The sequence below is a fragment of the Callorhinus ursinus genome, unplaced genomic scaffold (assembly GCF_003265705.2).
Source record: "Callorhinus ursinus isolate GAN/ISIS: 27379988/994484 unplaced genomic scaffold, GSC_fseal_2.0 scaffold14, whole genome shotgun sequence".
NCBI lineage: Eukaryota > Metazoa > Chordata > Mammalia > Carnivora > Otariidae > Callorhinus > Callorhinus ursinus.
In genome coordinates this window covers 6,010,875-6,024,425 of record NW_027397076.1, presented here as the reverse complement: position 1 = coordinate 6,024,425, position 13,551 = coordinate 6,010,875, and the positions used below count along the sequence as shown (strand labels likewise).

The 13,551-nt window shown below is 44.4% G+C and overlaps 1 protein-coding gene across 5 annotated transcripts in view; it reads left to right on the top strand.

The window, feature by feature from the left end:
• TXNRD1 (thioredoxin reductase 1) overlaps nucleotides 1-12,615 on the top strand; it is a 61,659-nt gene extending 49,044 nt beyond the window's left edge. For all 5 annotated transcript variants that reach the window (XM_025882340.2, XM_073900364.1, XM_073900363.1 and 2 more), the window contains 2 exons: nucleotides 2,257-2,391; nucleotides 10,685-12,615. In XM_025882340.2, the coding sequence (XP_025738125.1) occupies nucleotides 2,257-2,391; nucleotides 10,685-10,747 (198 nt within the window). In that variant the 3' untranslated portion in view covers nucleotides 10,748-12,615. The remainder of the gene's footprint in view (nucleotides 1-2,256; nucleotides 2,392-10,684) is intronic.
• The last annotated feature ends 936 nt before the right edge of the window (nucleotides 12,616-13,551 follow it).

The following is a 13,551-nucleotide window of genomic DNA, read 5'->3' as shown; positions in this document are numbered from 1 at the left end:
TTTCATTTTAAAGATGTTATTTGAGAGAGAGAGCATGTGAGAGAGAAAGCAAGAGAGAGTACGAGCAGGGGGAGCAGCAGAAGCAGACTCCCCACAGAACAGGGAGCCCTCAGGGATCCATCCCAGGACCCTAGGATCATGACCTGAGTTGAAGGCAGACGCTTAACGACTGAGCCATCCAGGTGCTCCTCAAATAACACTTTTTAAATTTAATATGAAAAATAGTTTTCACCACAAATGAGCCCCATCTTAATTAAAATAGTTGAGGCCGTAAGGAGGGTGATACTGTTTTCAATTATTTTCATAGACAAAGATAGTATTAGAAAAGATGAATACTTGTCATTGTTCTTCTGTCATGAGCAATCTTATGCAAAAGCATGCTTCTAGAACTTGACCATCCTTGGGGCATATGCTTTATTCATTTTGAGTCAGTCACTTCACAGTGTCTACCTGTCCTTGGTTTTTCCAGTGTTTATTGTCTACTAGGTTTTTATTCTTTCGTAGGCTGTGCTTCTCATATGAAATATTTAACATTTACAGGAAGATAGGGAAAGTACCCACTGTCCAGATTCAGTGAATGTTAATATTTTGGTGTGTTTGCTTCACCAAAGCTTTTCTCTAGTAAGAAAGAAACCATCACAGAGGAAATTTATAACAGCTTATGTTTATTGAGCACTTACTACGTACCACTGCAGTACTTAGAGGTCTTCATGTATTAACTTAGTTAATTCTTGTACAAGCCTGTGAGGTGTGTACTCTTGATGAGGAAACTGAAGCACATGGAGGTTAAGTAATTGTGCTCAGCTCACTTACCTAGTTAATGGCAGAGTTGGAACTAATCACAGGCAGTGTAGATCCCATGCTCTTAAGCATTACCCTATGTCTGTGTAGTCTTTTGTATTCCTTCTCGATCCCATAGTCCTCACCCCTTGCCCAGGGGTAACACTGTTTTGAAGTGAGTGCCTCACCTGTTCATGTTTTTACATTTGCTGTCTGTTACATATCCATAAACATTATGCATTGTGGTTTAAGAGTGGTATCCTCAGCTAAAAAAAGAAGCCTGCAGCTTTTTTTAGATCACTTTCTTTGAGATCTATCCATATTATTAAACGTATATCTAGTCTATTTTAAGTGCATTGTGTTTGGTGCTTTATCCATACGCTAAACCCCTGATGGGCAGGATGAATAATGTAAGAGTTCAAGGTGGAATATATTACAGTAATTCAGCAACAGGATGACCTTCCTGATTGTTCTCCAGGCAACGATGGAACCTTAGATAAGGCTGTATACCCCGCAGCCTGAGGTGCCTTACCTGGGGTGAGGAGGTTGGACTAGATAGTATAGCTCAGTCATGAAGTCTGAACATTAGAATGCATCAGATTTCTCTGCCCTTGGTAGCTGGAGTCCGGGATTTAGAGTTTATTCAGAGTTGCCAACATTTTCCTGTTGATTTCAGAAATGGTTTCAGATTGGAAGAATTTTAAGACTAACTGTGCTGTCTACCCCCAAAGCCTTAGTTAAAATGATTTTTAAATTTAAATGATTGCTTTTATTTATTTTTTCCAATTTTTTTTTAAGACTTATTTTAGAGAGTGAGAGAGTGGGTGGGGGGTGAATAGGGAGAGGGAGAGAGAGAAACCCAAGCAGATTCCACGCTGAGCGTAGAGCTCGATGTGGGGCTTGATCTCATGATGCCGAGATCATGACCTAAGCCAAAACCAAGAGTTGGATGCTTTGACCAATGGCACCACCCAGGCACCCGTAGATTTTTACTTTTTTTAAGTAATCTCTACACTCAGCATGGGGCTCAAACTCAAAACCCCAAGATCAAGAGTGGCATGCTCTACCGACTGAGCCAGTCAGGCGTCCCGAAATGACTGCTTTTAAATGTTACAGCTATCACAGGTAGTTTATCTAGAGCTTTGAGGCAACCAAATAGAGGAGATGAGGACAGAACTGCCCTTTGAAAACATTTTCCAGAACATTTTGGTGCTTACGGAATTGCAGACATGTTTGCTTTTAATGATTTTCTTCCTCGGTCAAGGCGAGCTCTTGTCTCTCCCTTCTTGCTTGCTGTCACCACCACACTCTACTGGCTCATGTTGGAGTATCTTCAGCTTAAGTCACTTTTAGCAAGTGTTAATATAGGTCTTTGATAATTTCTGAACAGGGCTTTTAGAATAGACTAGGTCTGTGTTCTAGGTTATAAAGGGGGAAAGAATTAGTATAACTGTATTACTTTATTTTACATCTTAGGAACGTGTTGTGGGCTTCCACGTACTGGGTCCAAATGCTGGAGAAGTGACACAAGGCTTTGCAGCTGCCCTCAAGTGTGGACTGACCAAAAAGCAGCTGGACAGTACCATTGGAATCCACCCCGTCTGTGCAGAGGTGGGTCCCCTACACTTTAACAGCTCTGTTTAAAAGTGCACAACAGCACGTGGCTTGTAAGTGGCAAGTCCAGGACTCTGAAGTTAGTGTCTTTCTGCTGTAGTTGAGCTACTTCTGTACCTCCTTACAGTTTAATTCTTGATGGAAATACCTCAAAAGGAACCTTGTCTGTAGAAATGATTTTTCCTTTTTCAAATACCTTCGTTCCTGGCATGAACTGGATAGTAGTTTCATGCTGATGGTAAAAATGATGGCAGTGATTTATTTATAGAGGTGTGCCTTAAATCTTCCTTTTTTTTTTTTTAAGGTTTATTTATTTATTTATTTATTTGACAGATCCACAGCAAGAGAGGGAACACAAGCAGGGGGAGTGGGAGAGGGAGAAGCAGGCTTCCTGCAGAGCAGAGAGCCCGATGCGGGGCTCAATCCCAGGACCCTGGGATCATGACCTGAGCCGAAGGCAGACACTTAATGACTGAGCCACCCAGGCGCCCCAAGATGTGCCTTAAATCTTCTGTCATGTCTCCTAAATTATTTTCACGGCAGTCAGTGACTAGTGCCGTTCATACCCAGAAAGAGCTTCAATCCTATTATCCCAGAGCTACCTCAAGGCTAAATGATGTTGTCTCCCTCTTTAGTTTTGGTATCAAAGGGTGAGATTTGAAAGTGATGCTTTTAAGAGATCAAGCAAAAATGACATGAGAAGTGGAAGTTGACTGCTCTGGGCCTCTGGGTGTCAGTGTTTCTTCATGGTTGCCTGGCATCATGCAAGAGTTGAATGTTGTCATGCTTACTGCGAAGCAGGCCTTGTAAACCAAAAGTGTGTCTACTTTGGAGACCGTGGTGAAGGTTGGGAGGAGGTAGCTCTTATTAGACCAGCTTAGCTATGGAGTTGAAAATTGTAGCTGTTATCTGGCTGCCAGAGTCCGTGGTTTCCAGGGCGGGCGTGTGCTTACCCACACGTGTGCGTGCTCACACCTGATTTCATTCTACAGCCAGTTACTCGGTTGGTCTCTGTTCTTTTTGCCCTCGTACAGCTGAACTCTGCTGAGTGTGTGAAATGTCAACTTCAAGACCTGGAAAAATGTTTCAGTTTCTTTCTGCTTTGCCTTTTCTATGATTAGGGATAGGGTCCTCCTCTGTGTTAATATGCACCTGGCTGGGATGGATGCATAAAATATTAACATGTTTAGTGACCAGGGCATTATTCCTAAAAAACTGCTGTTTTTGTGAAATAAACCTAAACTTCTAAAAAGATGACCCCCAAATTAAAAAGAATCCAGATGGAAGTTCTTAAAGAATGTACAATATATCTTTTTCTTGGGTGTAATGACTATCTGCCTAGGGATGGAACCAACTAACTTCAGTTTTTCAAAAACACGTTCAGTGAGATAAATATTAGAATATAATATGATGCTTTAAAAAGATCAAGCTGACATAACCAAGTGCCACACACTGGGTGGCCTAACACAGCAGAAGTTTATTCTCGAGTAGTTCCGGAGGCTGGCAGTCTGAAATCAAGGTGTTAGCAGGGCCACGCTCCCTCCCAGGGCTCTTGAGAAGAATCTTACCTGGCCTCTTCCAACTCTTGGTGGTCGCTGGCCGCCCTTGGCTGTCCTTGGCTCAGTCCTGCATTGCTGCAGTCTCTGCTTCTGTCTTCATGTGCACAGCCTTGCGTCCTGTGTGTCTGTGTCTGGATTCGCCTTGTTGGAAGGACATGAGTCATTGGATTAGGGCTCAAATCCAGCTGACCTTATCCCAATAATATCATGTTAATAGGGATCGGGTGTTAGGACTTGAGCATATCTTTCTGGGAGACTCAACTCACATCAGTGAGTGTATTTAAAACTTTATTTTTTTACTTTTTTTTTTAAAGATTTTATTTATTTATTTGAGAGAGAATGAGAGAGAGAGAGAAAGAGCACATGAGAGGGGGGAGGGTCAGAGGGAGAAGCAGACTCCCTGCCGAACAGGGAGCCTGATGCGGGACTCGATCCCGGGACTCCAGGATCATGACCTGAGCCGAAGGCAGTCGCTTAACCGACTGAGCCAGTCCAAGGTCCTTACAAACGATAGCACTCCTCTGGCATGGATGAAAAGATGACTTCTCAACTTGCGTGTGTGAGTGTGTAACTTTTTAAATCTGAGTTTAGCTCTCGGTGGGCTGGTGAAAAGACTGCCTGCCCCCACCCGCGTGGTTGTGTTGCCTTGTGGCCCAGCAGTGGCGAGTGGGATGGCATCTGGCAGGATGACTGTCAGCTGGGCAGAGAGATGCGCCGAAGAGCCAGGGCATCTTCCCGAGGCCCCTGCCTGCAAGGAGATCAGCCAAAGGCCTGTTCTCCCTGGTGGACCTGGCACATTTGGGGACCTGGGTAAGCATTTGCTGCTATGCATCTCCATCTGTTGGTTCTCTTATGACTTTGAAGCTTGGAGGCTGAAAGTTGCACTGATTTGATAGGGCTTAAAAAATTTTTTTTTCTTCCCAAGCGGGTGGTTGATTAATGAGAGAAAAGTAGGTGCTCTGTCAGTCTGCGAACACATGTGTTGTGCAGTTGTGTGTGTAGCACTGTGCTGGGCACTTGTGGGGCTAGAGCAGGGATTTAAGATGAGATTAAGAGAGAGCAGGAGGCAGCTGAGTGAAGGACCAGTGGCAGTTCAGTGCAACAAGCCCCCAGATCAGGGTCCGTCCAAAGTGGCGTCTGGAGTAGGGATGCCGGGGCAGTACTGGTGAGGAGGTAGTTCTTGTCTACAATGAGTAGAATGTGTTGGTGGTTTAGCCAGTCGGAGGGATCACCAAAGACAAGGCTCTGGGAGAGATCATGTTCCTTCATGGAACTGGAAGGCCCTCAGTGCTGCTGTAGCTTGAAGGAGCCCAGAGAGAGGTGGAAAAATTATGCTAGAGAAGTAGGTAGGAAGGTCATGGCCTTGTAAACCAAGGCAGGGTGTTTGGGCTTTATCCTGGGGGCACTGGGGTTTGGCTGAGAGAAGGTTAGCGCAGGGGGTAACGTGATCAGATGCACTGTGGAGAGAAATCCCTGGCTGCGTTGTGGCATTGGACCTGGACCAGAGCAGGCACATCCAGAAGTAAGAGAGGAGATGGTGCTGGCAGTGGACATCGAGAGACCTTGATACATTTGGGAGGGAAATAGGAGGTGGCTTCACAGTGCTTGCCAACTGATGGCAAGTGGGAGAGGGAAGAAGTGGGAATGACTTACAGCTGTGGCTTGAAGCAGCAAAAGCAGGTTCCAGGGGAGTGATGCTGACCACGGCGCTGACATTCATCAGGCCTTCCTTGTGTGTCAGGCAGTCTGCTCTCTGCCAGGTCCTTACGAGAATTCCCCCCTTGGTGGGGAGGGGCAGTCGGAGCTCCACTTGACAGATGGGGAAATGGAGGACGGGGAGGTTGAATAACTCGTCCATAATTCTCCAGCTTGGAACTGGCAGAACCAGGATTCAGACCCGACCAGTCTGGCTCCCGAGACACCACTGTGCAGACGGTACTCCACTTGGGTGTTCCTTCCACGGTATTGGACATAGGACTTAAAAAATGGAAGTGATTTCCTGGTGGCAGCACGAGTGTGTGGAGGCAAAGCTGGATTGTAATCTCAGCAAAAGCTCAGTGAGCCTGGCCCCAGCACCCAGCTTTTCGGCTGCTTTAGTTTCCACATTAACTAAAACAGAGATGGTGCCGGAGTCATAGGGTCGGTGAGCAGCGCTGTGCAGAGAGTGTCTAGGCTGGGTTCTTCCGGGGCTTTGCATTATTAGAAGATGTGGTTTCACTCAAGGTCATCTTTATAGTATTTCTTCAGGGGGCTGGGGGCTGAGGTGGGAAGGGATGCCTATTTTGAAAAAGCTCCTCTTCCGGGCACCTGGCTGGCTCAGTCAGAAGAGCATGTGACTCTTGATCTCAGGGTCATGAGTTCAAGCCACATGTTGGGTGTAGAGGTTACTTAAAAATAAAATAAAATAAAATAAAAATTATTTGAAAACAAACAAGAAGAAAACAAAATAGTTCATCCATTTCTCCCATCCCCCCACCCCTGCCTCTTGCAACCACTGGTCTGTTTTCTCTGTGAGTTTGTTTTTTTGTTGTTGTTTTTAAGATTTTATTTATTTATTAGAGAGAGAGTAAGCGAGAGACAGCACAAGCGGTGGTGGTGGGGAGAGGGGCAGAGGGAGAAACAGACTCCCCCCACTGAGCAGGGAGCCTGATGCAGGACTCAATCCCAGGACTCTGGGATCATGTCCTGAGCTGAAGGCAATTGCTTAACTGACTAAGCCACCCAGGCGCCCCATGTTGTTTGTTTGTTTGTTTGTTTTAAGTTCCACATATAAGAAAGACCCTATAGTATTTGTGTTTCTCTAACTCATTTCATTTAGCATAAAGCTCTTAAGGCCCAGTCATGTTGTTGCAAGTGGCAAGATTTCAGTTTTTTAATGGCTGAGTAATAGACGTGTGTGTGTGTGTGTGTGTGTGTGTGTGTACACACCACATTTTCTTTACCCATTGATGGACACCTAGGTTGCTTCCATATCATGGCTATTATAAGTAATGCTGCAGGGAACATGGGGTTGCAGATACTTTTTCAAATTGGTGTTTTTTTGGAGGGAGGATACGTACCCAATACTGGAATTCCTGGATCATATTGATAGTTCTATTTTTAAGGAACCTCCATATTGTTTTCCATAGTGGTTGCACCAACTTATGTTTCCACCAACAGTGCACAAGGGTTCCCTTTTCTCCACATCCTCGCCACCACTTAATTCTTTTCTTTTTGTTAGTAGCCATACTAACAGGTGTGAGGTGGTATCTCATTTTGGTTTTGATTTTCATTTCCCTGATGATTAATAATGTGGAACATTTTTTCATGTACCTGTTGGCCATTTGGATGTCTGCGAAAATATCTGTTCAGACCTACCTGTTTCTTAATTGGATTTGATTTTTTGCTGTTGAGTTGTATGAATTCTTTGTATATTTTAGATATTAGCCTCTTATTAGATACATGATTTACAGTTATTTTCTTCTGTTCAGGCAAGAGAGGAGTGTTGGTTTTTTTTTTTCCTCCCACAGTATGAAGTACTTGCTCACAAATCAGATTTTGAAAGACCAAAGTCTTCCAGTCTCCCAGCTATGGAAATATTTTTTACAGCGTCTTGAACAAGGGAAAGTGAAATTTGATTTGTAGGCAATTTTAAGGGACGATTTTTTCTGTGTTAAAGGTAGGTGTGACTTGGACAATAATTAGATTAGTTACTGGACCCACTGTTTTCATGTCCAGCTTTAGGTTCTAGAGATGTGCCACTCACAATGTCCCCAGAGGGTTTGTGACCAGTCCATATGAGATATGGATGGAAATGAAGAAGGGAGGGTAGGAATTTGATAAGCTATTTGACCGTATCTGAGCTTGGCTTTTAATTTTACCTGCCATTTAAAATTTCATTTTCTAATACATTTTTATTGGATTTCACAAATGTCAGTCCATGGGTTGGATTAGAGGTAATAATAAAGTTAAAAACTGGTCCTGAGCACTGTTTTAAAATGTTCAGAACTAGCCCCAGCTCCGGGCCAGCCATGGGTGGTTTGCGGAATGAATCACTGAGTGCTTTTCATACCATTTTGATAACATTACCTGGGCAGTTGAGCAACCAACCTCTGGTTCTGAGGACTAATTACTGAGAAAAGATGACAGATTCCTCAGTTGAGGAATTGCTCTAAAACAAGGAGAGAGTACTCTTGTTTTGATTGAGATCTCTTTGGTGTGAATAACGGGGGAGTCTTAATGCCTGGAGCATCAGTAATGTGTTAGCGTTATTCAGTGTGAAGACAGTGTGGTGATAATTTATTCCGGATTTCTGAGCAGCGATAATTGAATAGGAAACTGATTGCACATCATTTGGAGCAGTAATTTCAATTAATCAAGTTTATTTGTAGGGGAAAAATAATAGCTCAAGAGGAGAGAGCATTAGGAAAGACTCCCGTGAAATGTTTTTAAGTCAATCTTAGTGCTGAAAATCAAAAGTTTTAACTATCAACCTAATTGCAGCCTGGAGTAGGGGGGCTTGTGAGCCTGGGGAGGCAGTGGCAGATCTGAATGTGAGGTAAGTGCCTACAGCAGCCCTTGACCTCTGTAAGTGATCTTTGTGCTGGCCTAGAGAAGCAGAAAGGGGCGGCCTCCAGGCTCATTTTAAAAAAATATGTGTTTTTATGAAAATTCTAAAGCAGCTACGTGCAAATAAGAATCTTGCAAAAATTGACCTTGTTGGTTTTTTCATGTAGACTAATCAGCAGTGGCACTTTGGCTTCTGCATATCTTCCCCGTAAGCATGTTATCAGTACAAGAAAATAGATAAGAGCTCTTTTAAAAAAAAATCTTTTGTTTTGATGGGTTTTCTTTTCTTTCTTTCTTTCTTTCTTTTTTTTTTTTTTAAGAGAGAGCGGGTTTGTGTGAGCAGGGCAGGGTGGGGCAGAGAGAGAAGGAGAGAGAGAATTTTAAGCAGCCTCCACACTGGCGTGGAGCCTGACTTGGGGCTCCATCTCATCACCCTGAGATCATGACCTGAGCCGAAATCTAGAGTCAGACACTTAACTGACTGAGCCACCCGGGCGTCCCAGGGTTCCTTTTCTATCCACATCTCCTACCAGTTCTATTTCTAAATTAGTTCCTGAAAAATAAAACTTAAGCTTATAAATTCAGAAGCCTGAAATTTACTGTAATGCATTCGCTGGCTCTTTATGTTTTTTCCTTTATAAAAATTGAAGCCAGCGTGTTTGGTGTTACTTTAAATTGCCCATGATATCATTCTAACACAGCTATTTTCATTATCATGTATAGTCTTTCTGTCCTTGTCCACAGTTGCACATTTTTTTAAACAAAGGAATTTTACTGCTTTTCAAAAGAGTTGTCATAGCTTACAGTGTCATCAGCATGAATTTAGGAGTGCTAATGAAAATGTTACAAAATTCAGTGTAAATTTTTTTTCTGTTTTAGTAAAAAAGGACTAACTTTCAAGGATTTTTATATATCTTTGCTAACCTATTTTTTTTTTTTTAAGATTTTGTTTATTTGACAGAGAGACACAGCGAGAGAGGGAACACAAGCAGGGGGAGTGGGAGAGGGAGAAGCAGGCTTCCCGCCGGGCAGGGAGCCCAATGCGGGGCTTGATCCCAGGACCCTGGGATCATGACCTGAGCCGAAGGCAGACGCTTAACGACTGAGCCACCCAGGCACCACTTGGCTAACCTATTTTTTAAAAATGTGAATCATTCATATTTTCTTCTGGCTTCATATTATTAATGTTTTAAAATACTGCCCATTATTACTTGGGTTTGAATTTTTTAAGGTGTGGCTGATATATATATATATACATATATATATATATATACTGGTATGTAAGCAATAAAAAGGCTTTTTGTCACTACTTTAAGACTGAAATGGACCCAGGGCTTTTCTCAGTAATGTTCCTCTTTTACACAAAAATTTTTCTCCTTTTATTCATAAGTAGTTTTGATGCTGATTCCTGTTGCTTTGACCTGCATAAGTCAAAGTGGCCTTGATTTCTTTGATCTTTCCTCTTTATTGGAAGCCAGGAAACTAGTTATTTCTCAGGAATCAAGGGGGTAGGTGACCAAAAAGTTTGCCCGTGTGTCCAGGTGTGGACCCAGATGTGGGTCCTCGATGAGTCTTGCTTCCCCCAGGGACTCTTTTGAATAAGCCATTGTTTTTGTGAATAGATGCTCTTGAGTAGTAGACAGTTAAAACAGCCACCTGAAGATGTTAAGGCTCTAAGTCCACAAGCACCAAATGTTTGCAGGGATGTGACAGGAGGCAGACTCATCAGTCACTGCGGATGAGAGTATCTGTTGGTCCGGGACCTTGGGAATCCAGTCACATAGAAGTGACACATAATCCTCCAACCCAGCAATTGTACCTCTAGCTGTGGGTGCAAGGAGACTGCTGGAGTGACCCAGAGCATATTGCAAATAGCATATTAGTAATATAGGAGCCTGGATATGTAATTTGTAATATATATTCGCTGTTGGAAATTGGGTTCTGTAGTATACAGTGTATATAGTATACTGTAGTTAATGGAATACTGTTCAGTGCAGAGTTGTACCCTTTTAGGTCAGTGAGGTACAGAAATGCAGGATGGGGCCAAGGAAGCAGGTGCAGAGGAGTACATATATCACTTTGCTAAGTCACTCTTGATAGGTAGGTATGGTGTTATCTGCACTGCTCGCTGTTAATTCATCTGCTCAGGTGTCTGAAAATCTCCTGCTCTCTCCTCCCTGCAGGTATTCACGACTCTGTCAGTGACCAAGCGCTCTGGGGGAAGCATCCTCCAGGCCGGCTGCTGAGGTTAAGCCCCAGTGTGGATGCTGCCGCCAGCACTCCAAACCACTGCCCTGTTTCCTTGCCCAAATCCAAGGAGAAGTTTTAGGAAGGGTCTTGGGCTTTGGCACATGCATGTCCTGTGCTCACAGCACCCAAGGCCCCCTTGGATCTCCTGGGTAGGAGGTGGTGAATGGAAGGCAGGCAGCGTCTCACTGGGGTCACCGTGATGGACTGGAACTGACATTCGGCAGTGCATCGGCGCGGTGCGTCCATGAAGTCACTGGCCTCAAGCCCATGTGGTGGGCAGTGATGGAACAGCTGTCGAGCAGTTTGAGCATGACCCTCCCTTTCTGCGTTTGCTGATTCTCACTGTTAAGCTCTCTAATGTTGATTCTTTTTTTCTTTTTTCCTCCAAGGTGTAAATGAGACTAGAGACATGTTAGTAGTCGATTTTTGTCCAAAAATAAGTCTTGGCTAGAGTATGCAAGTAAGGCGCCTTGTGCATGGGAGGCATGACTTGGTCCCTTGGAGGCTGCATAGGCTTGTCGCACACAAGAGAACCGTCCCAGGATTCCCGTGTCCTGTTCTCTGTGACCGTTGAGCAGTGTCTCCCCTGATGAGTTCTGTGTCCAGAACAAGTACAGTTATGGTTGAATCTGGCCACATTTGCTCCATGTGCTACATCACCGACTATTATCAGTTGTAATTGTGTTTAGGAAAGGAGGTGGCTGCTTGGCCAGCCTGTTGGAAGTAATCCTCTGGTGCATGGAACTCTCACTAGAGGAGGATTCCCACCAGGACTCATCAGGGAGGCAGAGGGGCACCTTAAATGGGGAAAAACAATAAATGTTTTCCTTTATATAGTTTATTGTGTTGGTCTAAGTGAGCTCTTTTGCAGTAAGAAACATTTAACTTGTGTAATACCTTTTTTTGGGGTAACTTTAGCTTTAAGCTAAAAACATAGACTATCACGGCCTTACTTTTCACATGTGCTTTGTATCTGTCCCTTCCTACGAGCTACATTCATAGGAAAATAGGTCTTCCCACATTTATGATTTAACTCTTTTGTGGTAATTGCTTTTTTAAGGAAGGTATTAATGTCATAAGTTATTATTTTTGACCACAGGTGGATGTGAAGGATTTTCATTTAAAAACCAAATGGTTTTGACTTTTTCTGTTGAATGAATGACTGGTCCTGGCGGAATTGTGGCCGAAGTGTTTATGCTCCGTTAGCATTCCAACTTGTAGTGTGACAGAGAGGGATTAGCTCTGCAGTTCTAGATTTCTGCGTGAATGTGCTGTCTACTCCAGGATTACGTGTGGGCCACCTTGTCTCTCTTGAAGTTGGATTTGAAAACTTGTGCTGTGGCCATCAGGCCTCCCGCCAGCAGGTCACCCCTCCCCTCAGCCCAGATTCTCAGCGGCAACGCCGATCAGCTGATCCGCAGTACATTTCTTGGTCACCTCAGGGAGCTTCTGCGTCTGCCTGGCACTTAGTCAGCACAGTGCCTAAACCTGCCCCACACGGCTGTGCCTCACGCCCTCACCCACGTGGTTCTGTGAAGACCCCGGGAAAGGAGAACAGGGGGAAACTGAGGCAGTTGACTGTGTTCAGTTTTATTTATTTAATAGTTTTTTCCTCCAGGCCTGCCAGTCTCAGAAGTTAGAACAATAGGCAGTATGATATGTTTGTGCCTAATCATGTTGTGATTTTCTCTTCTTAGTGGAATGGAATGTTTGGCCCCTACAAGAAGGATTATACTTTATCGACTTGTCCTATTTAGATTCTATAATTGCCCACTGTACTGAGATTCGTATTAAATTCTACGTATTTTGTTATATATCTTCTGGAAAAAAAACAATGTGAAACATTAAAAGGTATTAATATCCACTCTGTGTGCCTTCTTACTGAGTGGTGGTCTTGGGATTCTTTGCACGAGTGCTGAATAGAGTTCGGGTTTCGTGTTGACGATGATGAGCACTCGCTGCTGAAGAAGCTTCATGGAGGTTGCTGAGCTTTACGTTTTCGTGTTGTTGGCTTTTTGGATTCCATTTTTCAGCTTATCTTGATTTGACCGCTTGGTCTTGATCTTTAGGGCAGTAACCCCCGCCAAGCTCCCTCTCAGCACTCCATGTGCCCTTGGCTGTGTGCCTCTGCCCACAGAGCGGTGTGTGGGTGTGTGCTCCCTCCTTCCCCTCTGGGGATTGGGGATGGATCGACTGGTTATTGCCGTTGCCAGCCTTTGGCTGAGTCAGGCACGGCGCAGCCGTCCTTCAGTCAGTGCTTACGTGAATGCTGCCTGTCCTGCACCCTTTAGTCACCCACGTGCACTTCATTTTCTTGTGCATAGGTTGTTGAGCAGAAACTCCTATTTCGTGTTAATCCTTAGCCAAAAACCTTTCCAAAATATTTCTGTTCCATCCTGAGTGATTGTAGAGTGCTAACAGTGTTAGCCAAATGCGTGTTCGCCACAGCCCGTGCCAGGCACTGGCCGCCTCCATCCTCCATCCTCCATCCTCCATCCTCCATCCTCCATCCTCCATCCTCCATCCTCCATCCTCCTCAGACCCCTCTCTCGGGAATTGCTCTTGTCCCCACCCAGTTGTAGGTGGAGAAACAGGCTGAGGTGGGAATCCCTGCTCAGGATGGCACAGCTAGACAGTGATGGAGCAAGTATTTGAAGTGAGAGCTAGGCCCGTGACTTCCCCGGGCCCCGCCTCTTCGCCACCTTTCCATTCTGCCTCCCATCCCCCTCTGACGAATAGGAGCTTTCAGAGCTGCTGGCGCCATCCCGGGGACTCCCAGCTTTTCACATGCCACGGTGCA